This window comes from Centruroides vittatus, unplaced genomic scaffold (assembly GCF_030686945.1).
Source record: "Centruroides vittatus isolate TY-2023 unplaced genomic scaffold, ASM3068694v2 contig_980, whole genome shotgun sequence".
NCBI classification, from domain to species: Eukaryota; Metazoa; Arthropoda; class Arachnida; order Scorpiones; family Buthidae; genus Centruroides; species Centruroides vittatus.
The window spans coordinates 1,441,248-1,465,112 of record NW_027122652.1 but is presented as its reverse complement, the minus strand read 5'-3'; the positions used below and the strand labels follow the sequence as shown (position 1 = coordinate 1,465,112).

At 30.7% G+C, this 23,865-nt stretch overlaps 1 protein-coding gene across 2 annotated transcripts in view; it reads left to right on the top strand.

Moving 5' to 3' along the window:
• Window positions 1-20,940, top strand: part of LOC136985900 (F-box only protein 30-like) — a 31,251-nt gene extending 10,311 nt beyond the window's left edge. For both annotated transcript variants that reach the window (XM_067283295.1, XM_067283296.1), the window contains exons 2-8: window positions 11,988-12,173; window positions 16,718-17,011; window positions 17,104-17,451; window positions 17,641-17,894; window positions 20,135-20,216; window positions 20,295-20,468; window positions 20,567-20,940. In XM_067283295.1, the coding sequence (XP_067139396.1) occupies window positions 11,997-12,173; window positions 16,718-17,011; window positions 17,104-17,451; window positions 17,641-17,894; window positions 20,135-20,216; window positions 20,295-20,468; window positions 20,567-20,728 (1,491 nt within the window). In that variant the 5' untranslated portion in view covers window positions 11,988-11,996 and the 3' untranslated portion in view covers window positions 20,729-20,940. The remainder of the gene's footprint in view (window positions 1-11,987; window positions 12,174-16,717; window positions 17,012-17,103; window positions 17,452-17,640; window positions 17,895-20,134; window positions 20,217-20,294; window positions 20,469-20,566) is intronic.
• Window positions 20,941-23,865: the final 2,925 nt, after the last annotated feature.

Here is a 23,865-nt window from a genome sequence, read left to right as displayed (position 1 = left end):
TCATTCCTTAATATCTTTACTGGCCACCACTGCACACTCAACTTTAAAAGCAAACAGTGTAAAAAAAAGAATGTCACAAGTTGTTGATCACTGGGCAAAACACTAAAACAGATTCAAATACTAGGCTGTACAAAAAGCCATAAGTTAAAGAATAAAATTCAATACCTGTTTTTGTTCAGCCTTTTCTTTTATGCTCAATAAAGAGCATAGTCATGAAAATTATCACTGATTTGTATATGACTTGTAAGAAGCTGCCTTACCAATATGGTAGCTCCTTGCACAATAATATGTTGCTAGTGATAAGAGAAGTATCCAAGGCAGTAAAGATGCAGTGCTTATGGTGATCAGCACCCCCTTGACACTAAAGCAATCAATTTTGTTACTTTAAAAAATAACTATAACAACACATTGCATAACTTCAATTAGATAGGATTAGGCAACTTAAGTAATTATAAGGTAATTGAATAGCACACTCTGAAAAAGACAACGAGACAGATGTTTTGGTTCATCAAATCTGACTTGAGCAGCATGCACATATTTAAAATTCTGGATACACCACTGCTAGTGATTGTGAACTATTGGATTTTTACAGTAGCTTACCGACCTATTCTAAGTCTACTCAAGCCATCCGTTGTGTGTGTGACCTACATTCAGAAATTTTGGTAATATCTCTGTATGACATAATTTCAGTAACCTATTCTGACATTTAAGAATTTGCACCTAGTATAAAATTAACATAATATAAATCACCTGTAATTTAGGATTGTCTGTTTCCAACCAAACCATAAATCTGGAGGTGATTCTGGAAATTGATAAATACTTAAAAAAATAATAAAACAAGGCTATTTTCTCTAAAAGATCCAGATATACTCCATACAGGAGTAGCATATGTGGCTACAAATAGCATTAAATACAGTAACTTTAAAACAGTGACAAAAGAAGTCAAACTTGACTTCTTTTGTCACTGTTTTAAAGTTATTTAATGCTTTGTGTTTAAAACTTGACAAAAGAAGTCTGCTAATGCTGAGCATTCAGTAAACTTACCCATAGCATTAAAAAAATAATACTCCTAAATATACTTCATTCCAGTGTCATTTATCACCTTTTCTCAATTTACCAGCTTTTTTTTTAAAGACCACTACTTTTGTTTTAAATGTAATCCCATGTCATTAAAAAACTTATCAGAACATTAATCTTTACTTATAAGAACTGTATGGAATCTACTTTTAAATCAATAGAGCTTTTATATTTCTTTCCTAGGGCAGAATTGGGACAAATTAAATAGGGATCTATAAAATAACCTAGTGAAAATTATTACATAAACCTATTATTTTTGTATAGTATCATGCTTATTTCAGTTAACAATTAATTATATGCAGGTATAACCAGAATTTCAGATAGAATTTCAATAGTTTTATATATTCATACTTTAAGTATGCCACTATCATAGTTTGCATCTTCTGTAAAAAGCTTTGTTATGAATTAAAAAAAGAGAATTTCTAAAAAAATTAAATCAATTTTAGAAATATTTTTTGCTTTCTTAGCATATTTTGTTTTATTGTGTTTATTTTTTCATTCTTATATAAGTTAAAAAGTAATACCGTATATCTTGGCAGATAAGATGACCTTCAGATAAGACGAGGTATAAATTTTCATCGAAGTTTTATAGTTTTGGCTTATATCTGTCCTATAAGACGACCCCCAAACTATCGACGGCCTACGAATTTAGTTTAGATCAGCCATCATCATCTGAATAATAATACTGTACAGCATATATGGAATTATGTTATATTTGTAATTTTTCAAATGAACAAATTTATTTTCTTGCATCTGGCGGCACTGCCTTGCGATTGTTGCAAGCATTCGCGCTGATTCTGCATTTGGGTAATGACCTTGACTATTCACAAAAACGTCTTATGGGCTATTCTATTTTGTGCACATACACATACCCTACTCTCTACTAGTAAATAATTATGGTTTGTCTGTTTTTTTATAATGGTTTTAATTTATATAAATTTAAATCTAATTTTTTTGTATCTGTCCTATAAGACAACCCCAGATTCTGGGGGCCTTTTTTTATGATTCAACTATTGTCTTATCTGCTGAGACATACGGTAATTATAGAAGAACAAAGTTACATATGTATTTATTAAATAAAACATACAGCATGTACTGTACCAATGGCAGAACTACAATGGTGCAAAGTAGTTTGGCCAGAGTCAGCCAGTGCCTGAACATGTCAAGCAAACAGCCTAAGTAGCAAAAAGTCAAAGAACAAGTGGGGAGAAGTTCAATCATCTTGTATGTTTTGTTTTTGGCGTAGAGTAGTGAAAACATGGCTGAAGTTATTTGGAATCCATCCAAGATTAATGAGCAAGTGGTTAAGGATGCTAACCGACATCATTCTTTGCAGACAGTATCTGTCATCTCCCCAAGCAGTAGAATGTATGTCTGAATGCCTACGGTGACTTTTTAACAAACAGAAGTGCATTCTGGCTTTCTCATATATTGTTTTATTTAAGCCAAACAACTATCGGATTAAATCGGGCTACTTTTCCATGATTATTTTTAATTAATTTCTAACTTGTTTGACTGGTAGTTGTTTGAATTATTACTAATATATCAGGTTTCAAGTTGTTTGTATATATTACTTTGTTTATGCCATACTGATGATATACTGTTTCATTTGTCTTATTAAATTTACTCAAATGGGTTTCATTTAATGAATCCTAATATATTGTTATATGCAATAAAAAGATCTATTTTTATTATTTATTCTTTTTTATTCTTATTCATTTAATTTAAACATTTTTAGGTAAGTGTTATTAACCATTTTTTAACCATAGGTAAGTAATAATTTGTAAAAATGACAAATGAAAAATGACAGTATCTCGCTACTCAAACAATTCGGTATTCGAACATAAATTCTGGAAAAAATTGCTTGGTACTAGACTGAACAAATGCTACCTGCTAGAACAGTGGTTCTCAACCTTTCTGAGGCCATGGAACACCATTCATATACCTTTTATTACACTGAGCATTAGTATCAATATATTCAAAAATCGATAAGCAATTTCATGTTAATTATTCTCATGAAACAATGAAGCAATAAACTAATAAACTTTAACATATTGAATAAAATAGAAACATGGAATTGTCTGTGAATATAGCAATGGAAATAAATTTGAATTAAAACTTTAAAATCTTTTCTTTCGTGGAACACTTGAGATAGGTTTGCAGAACACCTGTGTTCTGTGGAATACTGGTTAAGAACTACTGTTAGAACAAATTTTCAATTAATAACATATTTTTATGGTAAAAATAAAAGGAAGAGACTGATATTTCTGATCAAGATCAACAATAAAGTTCAGAAGACTATGATATTTTGTACAAAGAAAACTCACTCATTTAACTAAAATTAATATTAACACATCATACAGTACTTTTAGTTGCAATTGTTAATTAATTATTGATTGCTTTAATAAACATGTTTCTCTTAGTGACAGAGAAGAATAGTATATTTTTGTTAATTTTTGGAATCTAATTCCATGTTTTATATTAGTTCTTTGTTTCATATAGCATGGATTTGCATAATATGGCACTTTTTCTGTACATAATGTGAGAACCACCATTTCCCCCCCTCCAAAAATACCTCGATGTTAACATTTTGTGAACTACTGTTTACAACATTTGTGATATAATAATATTTACTTGATCACTTATTTTTACCTTTTTTTTTTTTTGATAATTATGTATTCGCATGAACTTTAATTGTATTTTAAACAACAACCGAAGTTGTAAGAGGAAATTTGCCTATTTTATCAATCTAGGGACCCCCCTTTTCTAAATTTTAATATTAACTTACAACAATTAGAATAAAACAGTTTATTATCCAAATCTCACAACATGCCAAGGGAAAAATGACAAAGCAATCAATGAGTAATGATGAGAACTGCCCCAAAAACAAGGTGAGTCACATCGACTCAATGATGACTCTACAAAAACTAGATGTCATTGCCAAATAAAAACAACAGAGAACAATCATCTCAGCTGCGATGACAACACCGCAAATAAATCGTCACCTGATGATGACACCAGAAATGGATCATCACCGGATGACAAACCCTTCCATGCTGGAAATATTTAAAAAGGAGAGCTCCAGCCCGACAAAAAATCAGTATAATTCCCATACTCAACACAGCAGTATCACTCTCATACTCAGAGAGACAGAGATTCTCACTAGTATAGTTCTCATACTCAAGACAGAGTATAATTCTCATACTCAAGACAGGCAGTAAGTGAGAGCAGACTCGGGACAACAAACAAGAGAGAATAGACCAGAGGCGGTCAGACAGACACAGTACTTAAGCAGCCAGAGAGTGCAGTCCAGTCCAGACAGTACTAGAACAGTACAAGCAAGAAAGAGTGAGAGTGAAACAGGATCAAGAGATTGATCAACTGTTGAAATAGACAAAAGAAGACATCTTGGTATGTTGTGAGTCACGTGGTTCGAATGCCCCTCGTTAGGTACCCCCCTTCGTTGTATAGATAAAGATAGGCGGATTTCCAAAAATCGGATTTGATAACTCTGTTCTGAACTTTCAGTTTTTTTCTTTTTTTTGCTAATAAATTCCTTTTAATTGTTTATATCTGACTCTGTATTCTTCCTCCTGAGAGGCTCATTCCTGGACTTCAGAGTGACTCTTACCCTCGCGCCTTAGTCATTTACTTCATCTCAATCGGTGGTGTGTTCGATAAAACACACCTGGTGGCAGGACCCTATCAAAAACATACGTAAGAAAACATCTTGATGGCCCGAACCCCACAATAACTACTGTGTTATATGAGGGATACCTGTATATATATTTTGATCTTTTAGAGAAATTTTTATTGTGGTCAATTTTTGGAAAATTTTTAAAATTCCCATAAAAATTGCATAATGAGATTGAATATTTTTGAAAAAAATATAAATGTTACAGAAATGGTCAAAATTAAGTTTATGTATTTTATGTAGTTTTGTCAAAAATTCCTTTTAAGGGAGTAAAAAATCCTATGTCACTATACAACATGCAGTTTTATTGAATGATTCTTTTTGTTAATGTTTCATTTTTGAGAATTAAAAATATTAATAGAAGTTAGTAGATAAGGCACATTGCAACATATATTTTTATAATCTTTCCTAGAATGGAGAACTTTTCCCTAATTTATGATGTCTTTTGTAAAAGTGCAGTGCTGTTCAGAAATTCAAATTAAAGAGCATTCCGTATATGTAAACATACTAATAAATTTCCATGAAAATCATTCATACTGAAAACATTGCAAAAGTAATTTATTTTTGGCTTGCTTGAACTTTCCCAAATGCATATATAAAAAATCATAACCGTTTATTGAGACAGAAAAAAATAAACTAAAATTTTAAGGAATTAAAATCACTTTCACTGCCCAAAAATATAAAGGCATATAACAAAGTTAATCAAAACAATTAATGATAGGTTAATAAATTATATTTAACAATAACCTAATATCCAATGAATAATAGTGCCATCTTCAGGCATTATGTTTATTTGTTTTTTGCTATCCTCTCTGTACTCTCCCTATTCTTTATTGTACCTTATTCTGCTTTTCTCCTCTCCTTACTAGGATGTTACTAAGACTGCTGGGCTATGAGTTTGTGTCATGGCACTACATCAATCAGGAAATCACTACAGTCTCTCAGTGAAAGATGTGGCTTTCTTCCTTTTGTCTTGGCATGCTTGGTACTTCCACAGTTACTTTGGTGGGTGTTTGCACACCGGCTATCCTTCTCTCTTCTCTATTTTATTAGGCTAGTTTATAATTTCCTCTCACCCATTCTGTGCACCTCTTCTTTCTTGTCTGAGCCTCAGGACTAGTGCCACTTGGTGGATGGGCTTTATCTTTTCTAGTTTTATTTTTACAGTGCTAGTTCTGTCTTAATTGGTTTATTATTTTGTTTGTTTCCCTTTAAATAGTTTTTCTTTTGTCTCCTTATTTTAGATTGTTTTCTCTGTCTCTTTCTTCTTCCTTCTAAATAGATGCCTTCTGTCTGCTGTCTGCTGTTCCTTCACTGTAGTATACAGATAGATATTTCAGGGTTTCTTCTTGCTTCTGGACGTACGTCAGGTATGGAGGTTCTTGCACTAGAAGCACATTTCCTACAATCCTTCCAGGCCAGCATGGTATGCCAGATCTCCTTGGCTGTCTGACCAGCTTTTCTTCAGGTAGTTACCATGTGTGAGAACGGGGGGGTTAGCTGTGGGCTAGACCTCACTTATCGGCGGCTCTTGTCAGAGAATGGCCGTAGGAGAGCAAATTGTGGAGTGGAGAAGCCGTGGGTCAGTGGACAAGGTGTCTGTACTCAAGAAAGACAGGCTTATCACAACAACACATATTTAATAAACAGATAATATAATACAATTCTAAAATACAGCTACAGATGCAATTCAAATGGTAAATATGGTAAAACCGACAATTCTAATCGACGTGAGAACGTTGGCACTTTACTGTTTGGGTCTGCTAGTCTAATGTACCAAAACTACTAGTCTAACTTAAACTAGGAGAGAGAGTTTCAAGAACCATTCAGTCTAAATTAATACCTCTTGACCTTCCTAGCTCCTAGAGTATGCAGTGAGTCGGTAGACACCTGCTGATTGAGCTGAGTTGGAATGGAGTCAGCAATGAGTGTTTTCATTTTGCCTCCTATGGCCTTAAACTACCCATGGGTGCTTGAGAGGGCAAGATGTTTGCAGGCTGCTGCATCTATCTCTGCAGCTTTTCTCTGTTTTTTTACATGTTATTCCTTCTCTCCTCTTAAGGTGATTCTGCCAAGGCAATTCTCATTTTTGCTAGTCCTTGGCTAGCACCTGAAATAGGAAACATGCATCATGTACTGAATAGTTAAATTGTGGCATATCTGCAGGTGATTGTGTGTAATAAGAATAATATACATTATGCATATACATTAGAAAGGTTAATTCTGGCACCTTTTTTTATATCTATTCTAGATCTTAAATTTAAGCTTAAGTATTAACTTTAAGAAAACTTCAAGATGTCTGGCAGCTGACTCAAGGGTTCTCCTTGCTGCCCCCCTTTCCGCAGTCAGTATTGGTCTGAAAAACTAAGGCCCCTTCCCGCTTAGTCGTTAAGATCATAAAGACTTTCGTTGAACATACATTTGATTTAATTTGGATATTCACATTCTTTTTTTGTGTTCCATTGGTCATTCAGCATATTTAACCTGAGGAAGAACTATTTAGCAGTTCAGAAATGTTAGTGATAAACTGTATTATTCACAGAACACATCAGTAACAGGCTCTGAATAAGGTGTTGATTTCGATCCCTGGTGTTGATGTTGTTATTTAATTTTTTCTATTTTGATAAATTGTTATTATTTTTTAGATGTATATTTTTAAACATTTAAATAAACTAAAGTAAATAGGATATGTGAATTTTTCTATGTGAATGATTTTATATGTAAATTTATTAGGGTCTTTATATTTATGGAATACATTGTATATACTGATTTTGTATATACTGTTGAATATAAGAATTAAATGTCCATTACCAAACTAGTGCTAACAAATTATATTTAATGAATTATGAAATTTATTAGGAATTATTAGTAAAAATACAAAAAGAAAAAACACTCAATCCATGGATTTGAATTTTGCAGACTTAAAAATGAGATGTAGATATCAGAATGCCAGACAATGGACATTCAGTGCTATTTTTATGTTTACATTTTCATTTCTTTATTTCTTTGTATAGTTATTTCTGTTATCTAGTTTAATGTTAGTCATATTTATTTTTTATATATATATTTAGTAGTTGTATGTTATTAGAGAAAGATAACAGTATATCACTGTCTGTTTGTGTTGCATAAAGATATTTATTTTGCAAGTACTTTCTACAGCATATAACTGTCCTCTTCGGTCAGAATTGTTCATAGAGAACAAAACATTTGAATTCAAAAAACAGAACCCAAATAGGAACTGACATTTTATAAACCACTTGTTCCAAATACTCATGGAATTTAAAATTACATATATACAATTTACAAAATTATACAATATTATAAAACTATGATTATATGTAATTAAAAAATTTGTTTTGAACTTTATATGTAGAAGTTCTAGCTTACTGTGCATAGAATTGTAAAAGAAAAACATTAAAAATAATTAATAAAATAAACAGTAAATAAACAAATAATAAATGAATAGCAGTGCCAATGATGATGTGTGGTGTTTTATCAAAAACCATGTGATTAACAGCTTTATGAGGTTAAACAGTGCTGTCCATAGTTATGGTATATCTAGCATGGGTGGGTTACACAGTCACGTTATTGACATATAAAGGGATTCTCATATGAATAATGTTTTTTGATCAACACGGAATTTTAGAAGGGAAGTTTGTGACCAAAGCATCTTTGAGGTTACTCTATATCACTTTTTTAACTAGCTATGTTGTATATTTGCTACATACATCATCATCATGATGTTCTGCAAGATGGAGGCAGAGCATTCTAGTAATAGCTCTAATATATAATAGTTTTGACCCAGTTATTGGATTTTGTAAGGGTATAGCACGGGTGGCCAAAACGTGGTGCATTGTACGATTACAAGTGGCACTTCAGTCAGTTCTGAGTAACATTGCCAGATTTGGCTTCTTTGCAATTAAGAATATTACATAGAAAAATTAATTTTTTATAGTCTGTCTTGGCAAGTTCATTTGTTGCACAATTCGTTGCAATCTACTTTGCAGATAAAATGAGTGTTCTCCACATAGTAAATTACAGTGTATGCATGCATTTTGAGTCTTGCAATCTTTATTTCTAATCAGTTTACAGGCGTGTAAATGGCTGAAAACATTTATTGTGATTAAAGTTATTGCCAGAAAATCACAAATGGTTTTTTTTTAATTTTATCGACAAATCTTGGGTTATTAAAAGAATTTTTTAGGGATTGGCTACTTTTGGACTACTTTTCAAAAAAATTTTTGGTTACAAACACTAAAAACATCTGCTAACACTAGTTCTGAGTGAGCCCTGGGGGTGTCCAGTTTGGAAGCAGAGTTTTTGCAAGAGCATTTTGCAAAGCAGATTTATTCTTATCTCTATTTATTTATCAACCCCTAATACCCTATTCACACTGTACATTTTAAGCGGGATTAGGATTTAAGCAGAATTAAGTTAAGTCGCATTGTCAAAAACAAGATTAAGTACTTATTCACACTAGATAATTAAAGCGAATTATTTGCGTAGCCCTCAAGTGGGTGTACTCAATATTACATTTTAAGTAAAATCAAACTTTTGCTTATTTTTCATAAATCATCATAAATTAATTTATATTTAGTAATTTAAAATATAAATAACTTATTTAAAATGCATAAGATGTTAGTTAGGAATTATTAACATTTATTATCAGTGATGTCGTTGTCATTGGCAGCATGATTCTCTTAATGTTTATATCACTTTAGTGATAGTACTGGGATAAGAATGGATTTTTGACAGAAATTTATATTATTATTTAAACTTCTTGTATCGAAGCAGCACATACGTGCTAACAGAGAAGAGTATTGTTTGTTCGAACATTTGTACATCTGCTTCCGCCATTATTTTTGAACTTGTGGTGGACCTTGGGGAAAGCTTGAAGCGACTTAAGCTTCTTTGAGAAAGTGATTTAAGTTGAGCCGGTTGTTGGTAGTTAAACCGGCTTAATGTTAACTCAGTTCCGTTCATATTTCATACCTTAAGCTGGCTTAAAATATACAGTGTGAATAGGGTATAACAATGAATGTAAGATGGTATAAAAAGTGTTTGAGTTATATGGCACATCTGAACTCATCTGTCAAAAAATTGGTGCATGGTATACAAACGGTTGGCCACCCCTGGTATAGCATATACCCCAGATTTTCATTAGAGTGTAACTTTGTCTCTATCATTATAAAGTATCTTATTCAATGTAGGCTGGGGTACTAGTGGCTACAATACATTGGGGTACAATATGTCCATTAAAACAGCATTTGCAAGGACATCTTATTTCAATTAATAAAAGGCAAACTGCTACAGCTTTATTCACGTAAGCCTTAGACAAGAATGTGCAGGCAAACATCAATAATGCACATCTCATTCACCATACAAAGGAGCCTTTTCTACTTAAGTACCTGGAAATGCTGGAAATTTACAAGGCCAATAGAAACAACACAGCTATCGACTACAAGGACAACAACACGTTATCCCCAGCTTGGAGGGCATTATTGGATATTTACGTCTAGATATTTACATCCCAATACAAACACGTGACATCTGATAGCCAATCAGACGTTTGTTTTATATTTTAAATTATTACATTCCATCAAACATTCTATTCTGATATATATTTTCAGATAAGTTCTCTAACTTTAGGATGATTGCTAAAAGCAATTTAAAATGTTTTTTCTCCGTCATTGTGTTTCACGAGCTGGATTTTTGATTGTGTGAGTGTTTGGATAAAAATTCTGTTTTCCTTAACAATTTTAATTAAGTTATAGTCATCTCTCTTGGTTGTAGATCTTGATCTTCTAACCCGAGGCTGATTTTTTTATAGTTCCAAATGTTTTGAACTATGAAATTACTTTTGAAACTGTTCCTTGAGAGCATTGTAATGTTTTTGCTATTATCCTTTGTAATTTTCTTTCTTGATGCATTGAAATTATTAACTGTTTCTTATTTTTACTTAATTCATTACTGGATGCCATCATTCACTTCATTATTATGTTCACTTCAATTTTATACTTTACTATAATGACATTATAAAATTTATTTACAAGAGTATTATTCATTTTAGCATATTAAAATCCAATATATTTTAATATAATAATTTTTATTATAAACACACAATGCACAAAACTAATGCCAGCACCATGAAAAGAAAAATTTATTAACATTTTTGTCTATATAAAAATAGACATCATCAGGTAAAAATGATATTTTTTCTTTTCATAGTGCCGGTGTTGGTTTTGTGCATTGTGTGTTTATACAATCCCAGTTTTGAAGAGATACTGAAGATTTTTATTATAATAATCATCAAAATATTCCATACTTTTGTTTAATATTTTTCATGATTCCATGTTTGTTCAACTCTTACTTTGTTTAAAATACTGTAACTTCATAATTTATGCAAATATGTTTATTATATTTGCCAATTATTAAAAGTTCAATAATATTTTTGTGAGTTTGATTATTTCAGGATCAAATAATTTTTCTGCAGCAATTACAAAATATTCCGTACTTTCATTCAGGGGTAATACATTTAAAAATTCTTTGAAATATTCAAATGCAAAAAATATTTGTCTTATCTATATATATATAATCAAGACGAGATAATAAAGATCCCAAACGGTTAGGAGTTGAAAGTTGAAATTTGGTACACAGTTAGGATACGTCGCGAGAACACTAATAAGGGATTTTTCGAAATACCTCTCCACAGGGGAGAGGGACAGGATTAAGGCTTAACACTTCCAATGGAAGTGTCAACAATGGAATTGTTAAGAGAAAGCGATGTGCAAGGTGCAGATGCAGTTTTTTTTTTTTTGCGGGAAATCAAACATATTTAGACCCATCTAAAAATTCTCTAATTAGTCTGGAAACAGGGGGACCCAATTCTTGCATTCTGTGAAAATGGGTAAGGTTGACTATAATGTAATAATCTTAATCTTTGCTATCATTACTTTTGCCCGAGCAACGCCGGTCCTGCCTGCTAGTTGTAAATAAAATGAATTCAGTTTAAAAGTTTTTAAAACGTCAGTTTTTTGACAGCAATAAGTTTGTTGAATATTAATGATAAAATACGTTTAATAACATAAAAACTTAAAAATAAATATAAAATGAAATTAAAAGTAAAGCTACATTCATTTGTACATTATTGATTCACTTTGTGTGTGTATTAATTTTTTAATGCTAATTTTATTTACAGTACTTCATTTGATTGCAGGAATAGAAAATGAGAGAGGGAACAGAAATACATCCACATTGCAAAGATTGTATTAAAATCTGGAAATGTACTGTTCAACCCAAGGAAGGCGAAAGCTGTAAAATCATATCGTGTGATTTTAATTGTGGAGCAAGATTTCATTTATGCAAAGCAGAGGAACATCAACTGTTGTGTTTAAATGAGAAGGTAAATTATTCAAAAATATTAAAATGAATGAATGCTTTTATGATTTAGCTGATTTTTTTTTTTTTTTTTTTTTTCCATTTTAGACAAAAAATATTCTGTTTATAAAGCATGTATGACTTCTTTTTAGTTTTGTGAAAATTATTGTTTAATTAAGAAAAAATACTCATATTAAATATTTTGATAACAATTTGATAAGATTGTATATCTTCAATAATTTCAAGCACTTTTAAGATTATGGTTTTTATTTACATCACTAAATAAAATTACTAAAATAAAAAATATGACTTGATTCAGGTTTGACTTTTCTTTAATAAATTAACATGGATTATTCTTTTCTCTTTTGCATTCGTGAGTAGAAACTTATCTTTTTAATAGTTCATTGCTCATCATATATAATAGAATATATAAAATATAGCTGAAAAGTCATACTTTTAAAGTTCATTTAACTATTTCACTATATTTTACAAAAAAGGAAAAAAAAAACAGTCATTTCTATTTATTTTATTTTATTTTTACACTTTCTGTCCTGTGAGCACTAAGAGGGTCTTTATATCATCCACAATGGGATGATATAAAGCGTTGAAGGACTTGGCTGATATAAATATATATATAATATATAAGTAATAAATATGAAATACAGATAACCCCGTGTAACATGGGAAGTTATGTTCCAAAAAATTGCCGTGTTATGCAAATTCGTGTTATACGAAACAAAGAACTAGTACGAAAAGGGGGGTTAGGTTCCAAAAATTAAAAAAACATGCAATTATATTTTCATAATTGAGATAAATATCTTTATTAAACTTTTCTTAAGAAGTGATACATATTAATATAAATTAAACAACACCAAAAGCAGAAACGTCAAGATCTGGCAACATGAAACAAGTTTTGAGAAAGACCACATGTATTGACAGAAGGAGGGAAAAGAAAATTTACATACTGTACTTAAGTACTAATAGTTCACGAAAATTATGCAGGAAACTCTGATACATACACGCTTGAATGAAAAATGTCAAATGAGGTATCTTTCACACTTAAAAGCTTTATCATGTTTATTGAACTGTTGTATGGGGATTTCCCTAATTTCAAATTAGATTAGAAGTTTGTTTTTAATAGTTTTTATTACCTTTCATGTTGTATGAGGGTTTTACCCAATTCTCAAACCATGTTAGTGTGAATCCATGCTATAGAAGTGCCGTGTTATACAGGGGTTACCTGTAAATGAATATATAAGTAATTATATAATAAAAATATAAAATAAAAATAATAAAGTGTATAAAATAAAGTATAATAAAAATATTAAAATATTTAATTTAATGATGATGATAAAATACTAAATAATACAATACAAATATTTGATAGAAATAGTTAAAATGTTCATTTTCTAATATTTTGTTTATTTATTTGTACAAGGTACAGTACATACCTATCTATTCGGACAAAACAACAACAATAAAAACAGCATATTATACACAACACAAATTGACAGTGAATCATTGGCATAACATAGCTTTATTTTATTTTCTTTTAGTTGTTGTTACTGTCATGTTACCTGTAACAGAAAACAAAAATTCATGATTAGTTAAATCTCACCAAAATTGCAGACAAAGTTTACTGCCAACACCAACAACAGTGACTGCCACTTTTATAATACTTAAAAAATCCTGTTGGCTAAACAAACAAGAAAATAAATATATTAGACATTAGCAATAAAATTATATACAGAAATGTAATCCTTATTACTATTATACATAACAAACTTATAAAGTCATATCTTGACAAGAATTCTTTTCCAAAATATAAAATCCTTTTGTTTACAGAAACTTTACATTCAACCATCACATGATAAGCATCAAAAGTAATTTCTAGACCACAAAATTCACAATTTTCCATTCTCAGCGAGGTCATATTTTTAACATATTACAATGTATATGCAATATCACCAAAACCACATCCTAAACTGTTTCACAAAATTTAAGTATGTTGGCATCAATTATTAAATTAGAATATCACTTATTAAATTTATACTCTAAAGCTTTATTTCTAAAATTTGTTAAATAATTATCCACCATTCTGTTTGTTTCTAATAATGACTGCTTATAATAGGCAGATAGAAGTGGCATAATATCGGCATAGCATTATACTTGAAAACTATATATAATAATTTATTTTAAAACAAAGTAGAAGAAAGTTTTAAAATAGATATTTTAAAGTAGACATTTTAAAATAGATTAAGAATAACTTTATAATATAAAGAATATTAGGCTATTTCTAATTTTGGGGATACTATAGATTACTATCTATGGAATTTCGGGACTTTGAGTATATATCTGAACTGAGGGGACCGAGACGAGTTCAACGATACCCTACTTTTGGACCAGAGACGAAAAATAAAAAAGTTATCATACTTTTTTTGGCGATCACGCGATGATAGGGAGTCGCGTCGCTCTCCGCTAAGTCGGCCTCGCTATCACGATCGGGAGTCCCGTTGCTGGCCGTTAAAATTGCCTTTAGTAGACGTTTTCCTCCTATTTTTACTTTATTCAAGAACTACCGTGAATTGATCACTAATTTAGAACATGGCGGCGTGTGGTGGCGCCCATACGAGAGGTCAGTCGAGCCGTCATGTTCGCTGCCATAACCGAAATGGCGATCACACGATGATCGGAAGTCACGTCGCTCTCTCCACTCTCGTATCGCGTGTTTAACCCTACTGGAGATGATCGTAGTCCGACGTCATGGTTTGCAGACTTTACCGCAAGATGGCAGTACTAGCAACTATGGTGCTGTCTTCGTAAGAGCATTAAAAAAGTATGGTAAGTGAAAAAGTATGATAACTTTTTTATTTTTTGTCTCTGGTCCAAAAGTAGGGTATCGTTGAACTCGTCTCGGTCCCGTCAGTTCAGATATATACTCAAAGTCCTGAAATTCCATAGATAGTAATCTATAGTACACCCATAATTTTAAATAAAATATAAACTTCAAAATATTATTAAATGAACAACTACAAAATGCCCGGCTTTGCCCAAGTTTTTAAAGTAGATCTCGCAGTAATTGTTACACCCAATGTTATTAATAGTAAATTTCAAAAATATATGTGGTAAAACCCATTTTAAGAACATTATCAGAATGCCTATAACTACATGGGAAGTATGTCCTTGTAAATAGCAAGTTTATAGAAAAATTATTACAATTAGTTTGATTTATTTGGTTATGGCGACACAACACGTGGGTCTGCCTCCTGGGAGGAATTTTATGAGGAACTGGCCCCTATTTAGGTGTTACTAACTTGAAGAAAACTGGAAAATTCCACTTTGTCATCCCATTGGCAATGCACAAACCCATGATCAATTACTAATGTAACAGTTTCAAATCGAGGCAGATGAGTGCTATGTGCTACTTATCAAAATAATAATATAGTGTGCTTACCTTGCACTATATTATTGTTGCAGTAAAAGTAATCATGGATTGAATTACATTGATCTAAATGAGTGGTGAGCAACCTTTTCTAGATGTGAACCTTAAGGAAACTTCATATGCTAGGCTTCCAGTGGGCTGCATACATTTTTTCTTATGGAGATGAAGGCTTTAAGCCTTCTGGCTACCAAACATATTTCATAACACTAGATTCAGTATACTAGATACTAAAATAATATATGCTACTTGAAATAATATGAAAACTAGTAATATAGCATTTATTCTCATCTTTTCACTGTTCAAATTTAGTTTGATTGTTCTTTGTGATGAATGCCAGGTTAATTAATATTGCATAATGGCACAAGATGGAAAACAGAAAATAAAATTAAATCACCAAAGCCCTGGGGGCCACAGGTTGCTCATGATTGATCTGTACAGTATAAGATAAAATTAGTATACATTAAAAATAAAATTATTACATCAAATTTCATTTTCAGAATGCTTAGAGTTCAGATTATTATTTATAAATAATTTGCCAATTATTTGAAAAACTTGAAAATATATTAGTCTCAAATCAACTGACACAGTATTGGTAACATTTAGTTTATATTAGAAATCAGTTGTAATAATTTTTTAATAATAACTAATTAGAATAAGTCATGTTATTTATGTTAAAATTAAAAGTTTCAAATACACAAAACATTTCAAAATTAAGCCACAGACTGAATGGTAGCAGCTCACAAGATTTCCAGATTTGATACCCGATGCCAATACTGGCTGGTATTGATGTATTGTGGTATCAGGACATCCCTACTCATTATTAGAATTATTTTTTCTTGTAAATATCAATTAGTGCTTGTTGTACTGATTAATCAGTACAACTTGTAAATGGGGAAGAGAAATAAATCAGCTCATTATTATATTCTCATAAATTGAATATTTGTAAATAGAGGTCACATTGTATTTTAGAATACTTTATTGAAACTTTTCAAATAGAATATTTAATTTTAAAATACGCAATAAAATAATTTTAAAACATTCATATCTTCATGAGATCTTTAAGTTATAGAATTATTGTTTACTGTTTTTTCAGACCTTTAGTTTTATTTTAATATAAATTTTTTTAGGTACCCTGTATTAATGTACTTAATGGATGTCCTGCCAAAATGCTGCGAAAGTACTTAGGTACTCATTTAGCTACCTGTCCAGCAAGTGTAATCCATTGTAAAATGGAATGGAATCGTTGGCCAGTACATTTTCCTCAGCAAATACAATTACATCATCAGCGACCATTACATGAAATGCAATTAGATGTCGCATTAGCCATGAGAGATCAGAGAATGCTGCAACAATCATTTCAGATGTCATCTCAGTATGCATTATGTAGCAGTCCTATAAAATATTCTGCTATGCAGTCCCAAGTAAAGAAAAATAATTAATTTTTAAAAATATTTTATTTATGAAAAGATGTATGTATAATTTATCAGTATTATTAATGAGATTTTTTTTACAGAATAGAAGTCAGATAGAATTAAACCCGGAAAAGCTATATGATAATTATTATACAAATGGAATGGATAAAAATGAAAATGAATATGAAAAAGAATCACATTGCAAGGGTGACTGGATGAAACTTTGTGCAAGTTACGATGATATTTTATTTGTTAACAATGTTGTCATTAGTGATATTTCTTCAGCACCTATGACAGATTGTTCTTATAATGATGTCAATTCGGTACCTACAATGCCTGGTGGATTATATGTTCCTTCAGGTCCATCAATAGGATTAAATCTTAATTTAGAGACTCGAACCAGACATCAATCAAAATCAAAGTCTATGTTTACTTTTATATGTGGACAGGTAAAGATTTAGAAATTAATTCAGATTAAAAATTAGAATATTTTGTTTAAAAAAAAATTAATAATATGATAACAATATGAATAAATTTTAGGAAACACATTGTTATAAAACACAAAAGTTTTCTGATTTTTATTTTTATTAGAGATTAATGTTTATTGGAAAGTTTTTATTTATTTATAATTTTTATAGGACTTTAGACGGGATGAATATTGCTGGCATTATAAAAATGTTCACAGTGATATTCATGGAGGTTTAAATGGATGGATAGAACAACGATGTCCTTTAGCAGTTTATGGATGTACATTTGCACATAGGAGACTTAATCCAATGCCAAGAGGATCTGTAATAGTGCATAGTGAACAGTTAGAAAGCTTTGGTGTACAACCTCTACCATTAAAATATTTGTTTCAATCCCATCCAGGAGAAAAAATTCCATCACAGAGGTTTGTGTATATTGTTATATTATAATTGCCTTTCTGATTTTATTCCGGCATGCTGGTCCCCCCGTGTATATGCAGCATGCCGGTCATTCCATAAAAATATGTTATGTACAGTCTATGGCCTGCTGGAGATACAGTCTCATTGGCAATAAAGGAAGGAAACAACACACTGTTGTACCTTCAGATGTTATTTAGGTATTCTGAAGTAGTTGAGTTTTTCTACACAGAATGTTCTCAAGAATGTCATAAGAAAGGGTAATCTACAACTTTACTTTTCCATTATGGCAACAGTCACTAAAATGAAAGTTATTTCTACTACAACTTTTTCACATTCAAAATCTAAAGCCAAACAACTTGGATACATACATCAGTCCAGATCAAAATAAGTTGATTGAACATTTGGGTCAAGGGCAGTTTTGGGAAGACTGAATCTGGCATTTGTGGCTAAAGGAATGACTAATGGCTCAATCTTACTCCCAAACTCTGACACAAAATCTAAATCAACAGCTTACTGCAATGTCTGAATGATTCCAATTCCAACTTGTTCTAGATCCTCTGTGATATCAAAATTTTGTATTTATTAAGAAGAATCAATGATGACTTCTTGAACAATTGTTGTCATAATGTGTGTTCTTCATGCAACTTTGTTTTTCTGATCTTCGTTGCATTCTTTAATACTGGTTGGCTAAGGCTTTTTCTTCTTTGCTTTTTTGGCTATTTAGTTTCATCATCATAAGCTAGAATAACTTCCATTTCAGTCTGCTGTCTAGATGTTGAGGGTACCAGACCTCATCATCTAGACTTTGCTTGTGTTCCTTTATATTTAATAAGACAATGAATTATTAAATTAAAAATAGGCTAATTATAATGTAATTAGTATAATTATTAAGATAAATAATTTCCTTTACAGAAAAATTATTGATTACACGAGGATAATAATTTTAAAAAATAAATAAATAAAATAGAAAAAAATAAAAAGCATGCAGAAGATTAACTAGATTTACTGTTTATAATGGTCAAAACAACAGTGAACAATGTTGTTATAAAACTTAATGTTAACTCTTTAAACTCTGAAAATTTTTTCTTGCTGGATATGAAATTATTTTTACCCCACAGGCTAGGCTTTAGTGGTTGGAAGTCTTCTCAGTAGTGGAAGAGTTTAAATTTGTTTAGGTGGGAGAATGGCAAGAGGGAAGAATCATAATTGTCTTGCCGATTTTATTTGTGCAGTTGTTTCTGAATTATTATTCTTTAATTATATTTGTTGTTTTGTAATTTTAAAAACACTTAATTTGTGCTTTTTATTTGAAATAAAAATAAGTGTGAACTAATTCACACTTAATTTACTCTTTGTTAGCAATTTCCTTATGCTTTTATTGAGGTTTGAGAGTTTTAGTTATTCTGTTTAGTTGGTGGTCTTATGATGATTTTTCTTTTTTGTTTAAAATAATTTATTTGTTTCTTTATATTCTATATCTGTGGCTTCTAAAATGTAGTTTGTGAGAGAGCTATGGGGTCACAACAGGTTTTATAATTGTTCATCATGTTTGTCTTGTAGACTTAATATTGCACCTTTCTCAAATATCTTTTCAGTAGCATCATCTACAGGATAAGAGCTTAATTTGATGCCTAAACCAAAGTTTTAGTCCTAGCCATTTACTCAGTCAGAAAAGCTGAAACTCTCTTTCAGTTTATATGTAGATTAGTTTTGCATTAATAAAATTATTATGTAAAAAACTTCAAAGATTAAGCCCTCAAATATTATTTACCATGCAGTTTTAACATTTGTACATCTTTAGTTATTGAAGTATAAAGCTGCATGTGAACTTTAGGACCACCTATATGTTATTTATATCGTTATTACAGTATGTATATAGCACTACTTTTAGCTTGAAAATCAATCATTTCTGTTATACAGTTTTTTAATGCTTGATTAGTTTACTAAAAACTATAATAAACTATATTTTAACTATGAGTACAGTATATTGTAAAATGGAACACTCGTATGAATATTATCACAAATAAAGATTCTAAATTCAGAATATGTAACTAATCTAATTGACTAGCTGAGGATGGTTTCAAGAAAGCCAAAAATGTTTCTGAAATAAATGTTTTTCGGGTGCCTTAAATAAATAGTATATTTGTAGTTGATGATTGTGGTACCTTATTTAATGAAATTTTTAGAATTTCAGAAACTATATTATTGAATTATAAAGATTTTAACTACATTTCTTTATTTTCAGTTATCAAATTGGACCTGTAATAAAAGAAAAGACACAATCTGAATTTAGTAACTCAATCAATATTCAACATTTACCATTTAGAGTATGATAAAAATTCTTAATTGTCTAATTTAATTAAATTAATATTTAATATATATTAAACAGTAATTATTTTTTACAGATATTACAACAAATAGCTAGATATTTAGATAGCTTTAGTCTTTCAAATCTTGCATTAACTTCAGTTCTACTAAGAGATGTATGCTGTTCGTTATTAGAAGATAGAGGAATTGTTGTATTTAGGTGGGAAAGACATAAAATTGGTGAAAATTATACATGGAAAATTGCAAATAAGGTAAATAATAATATTGCATTTTATTGTTGTTGTCATTTGGTAAGTTTTAAATATTTTACAGTAAAATCAATATAAAAAAGATAACTTTTCTTTTTTAGAGATGGTTTTTTAGTACTTCATTTACACCTATAGAAGAATGGTGCTTTGAAGACAGCAGTATATCAAATCATCTCAGGATATGCCCATTGTTTCAAAGAAATATTAAAACTAAACCATATTTTTGCCTCGGATTAGACAAAAAGAGTTGTCACTACCATTAACAATTTTTTTTCTAGCAAATTGTGATAGAAAATATTTAGATTAGAAAAGTAAAACTAAAAGTTTGTAAGTGTAAATGATTTTTATTATATTAAAAATTTTAAACTTTGCTTATAAAATTCTGAAGTACAAATTTTAAAATTCAGTTTATCTGAACATAACCAAATTTAAAAATTACTAAAAATGAAGTTGAAAATAATCATTGTGAAAATAAGCATTTATTTTTGATTCACATAAAAGAATAATCTATCAATTGCTTTACAGCAGGGGTTCCCAACTTGTGTTCTGCAGAATCCTAGGGTTCTGCTAATAAAATTTATGTTCCACAATAAAATCTGCTGAGTCTAGTGATGTATGAATGAGCCAATGCAGATTTGGTATATGAGGTGTAATTGTTCTAGTCTCAGATCGAGTCTTGTTATGATGTCCTATACACATGCTAGAGTTATATAAAGCTTTTTAAACAGTGGGGGCTGATTTCTTGCTATTGGAACAAACCATGATATGTTTGACATGATAATGAAAATCATAAAAACAGTAAAACTTAACCTAAAGCTAGAAAATCACCAAAAAACCTAAAAAATATCAAACATGTAAATAATATTACAATCATTAAATATGCTTTAATTCATTGATATCTACAGTGCAAGTCTGTTGAATCTAATGACAGGAGTGGCCAATCAGATAACCGATGGTGTACTGTACCAAACATGCTATAATACTAGTAACGTGTCAGATGAATGTCACATGTTGCCAACAGGTTAATTAATGTCCTATCATCTGTAGTGTGTTGTAGCACAATTGTGTAGTGTACAAGCAGGCATATGATTATTAAGAATTTTGCACTCGGATATCCCGATACTGCCAATACCAATACTGTATCGATACTTTTCTTTGATACTAATTACTTTTTATACTCAATACTTTGATATCCAGTGGCATGCTGTGACATTTGATGATAGGGAAGCTGTGTTTCTGCAAAAATTTTAAACAAATACTGGAAATACAAAAATAAACAGTGTATTTATTTTAATTCTAAAATAGATAATTGACATAGATTTGCATAAAAACAAGTTTTTATATCTTTGTTTAGCCCCTAACAAAGGCAAAGGCATAGGAATTCTAGCTTAGCCCCTAACAAAGGCAGGGGCTAAACTAGAATTCCTATTGGAATGCAAGAAGAACAACGTTTATTCCATGTTGATATACAGAGTACTTCTACCGAGGGGTGTGAATCCTTAATTCCGAAACTGAGAATGTTGTGCTTGTGAGAAAGGCTATTGGAACGTCTAGGAAGAATGTATACTCTGGATTGGATAAGGTCATCGAGGTGGAGAATGATTTATTTGAACACAACTGGTCATATCTATATGAAGAAAACAAAAAAATTTGCAATACAATACATAATGCGATTACAATAAAATATTAGTTTTAAGTAATTCAAAGTACGTTAAAATATGAAAATAATCGCACAATATGTATTTATATTTTAGAAAATACAAGGGAAGCAGCGTTTCCACATCTTCCGTGGAAGGCATGCCACTGTTTGATACCAATACTGGTATTGATACTTTCTTTTGGGTGTCAGATCTGGTATCTAATAGCACATGCAGAGGGAGGGGCCAATGGGTCTTGGCACCCCCAAAATAAAAGAAAAGAAAACACTAGTAAATTTTCTAAACATCTTTTCCTAATTAAAATTTAGTTGTTTATTTATATTGGTGTCTTCTATTTCTATATTACTTATGAGTTGGCAGTCTCACAACATTGGAATTTTATTGAATTTGCATTAAAATCTTTTTATCCGTTAAACTCAGCTCCCCAAGATTAAATCTTGAGAGTGCTACTGCTGGTATCATTACATTTTTCACAGACAGGTAAAGTCTGACCAAAAACAGATTATACAGCTGAATCAGAGACTGAAATGGAATTTTACACTACTTTTGGTTAAGTTAAACTTGCATAAAAAATACTAATGATCAAAAATCAAGATATGTATTATGTCAAATTTCATTTCCAGAATCTGTATATGCTGAGAGTTCTGATTACTATTTATAAATAAATATTCAGTTAAACATTATGCAGTATTTTTGTTTGTTAATCAACTTGAGACTATCAGTAATGTTTATATGAGCTACAATTTGTATATATTTGTTTACATTGACATTTGTAAAATTCGAACACAACAAAGAACTTTCAATGTAAAGACACTGTTTTACCTCTTCACGAACAATTTCTTATCCACTCCTATCCCACGTATAGTGGTACCCACTGATTCCATTAGCAGGACTGTGTCTGGGTTGCTTTTGTGTACATAAGATCAGACAACTAACATTCGAGACCTCAAAAATATGCAAAATTGAATAGAGCAACAAGTAATAAAATTATTATAAACAGTAAAACAATCAAAAGATATGTTTGATAAATTTTATTAAACATAAATATAACAATATGTTTAGCAGAGAAAGCTAATTGAAAAAATTTACAAACATTAACCCTCCATTATGAATTCCTTAAGAGATCGTCCAAGCTTTTATTGGCCCAGGGCCTTGCACGTACCAAAGACAGGCCTGCATAAAATATCATAAGAATGTAAACTGAAGTACTGACTTCTGAACCAGATAGCCGGAATTCAATTCCCTGGCATAAGCAACAAAATATTAATTGCTGTTCTGGTCACACTCGGCATTTATTGTAATGAATACAGTATCTTCTCAGCAGTCAAAACTGGAAGACAACATGAAAATGTCCAGTTTTGATAACCAATGCTGATACTGGTGGCCAGTATTGATATTTTAAGACCAATACTAATATTGATACTGGTATCGATACTTTAAAACTACTCATGATACTGGTATCAATACTTTTGTGGTATCAGGACATCCCTAATTGCACTGCAAAATTGTTTTGTGATATTTTAAGTATTTTTCATATAAAAATATAGTGGGAATGGTATTAATTTATAGTGTTTTTAGTATTGTGTATACCCCAAATAAAAAATCATGGAGCATTGTCTGAGAGAAGAGTTTTGAAGAAAAATGTAGCAGGAACTTCAAATGTTTCCAATAATCTTTACTAAGGTGAAAAGGGTTCCATGATAAAAATAAGTTGGGAACCACTGTTTTACAGCATAGTAATT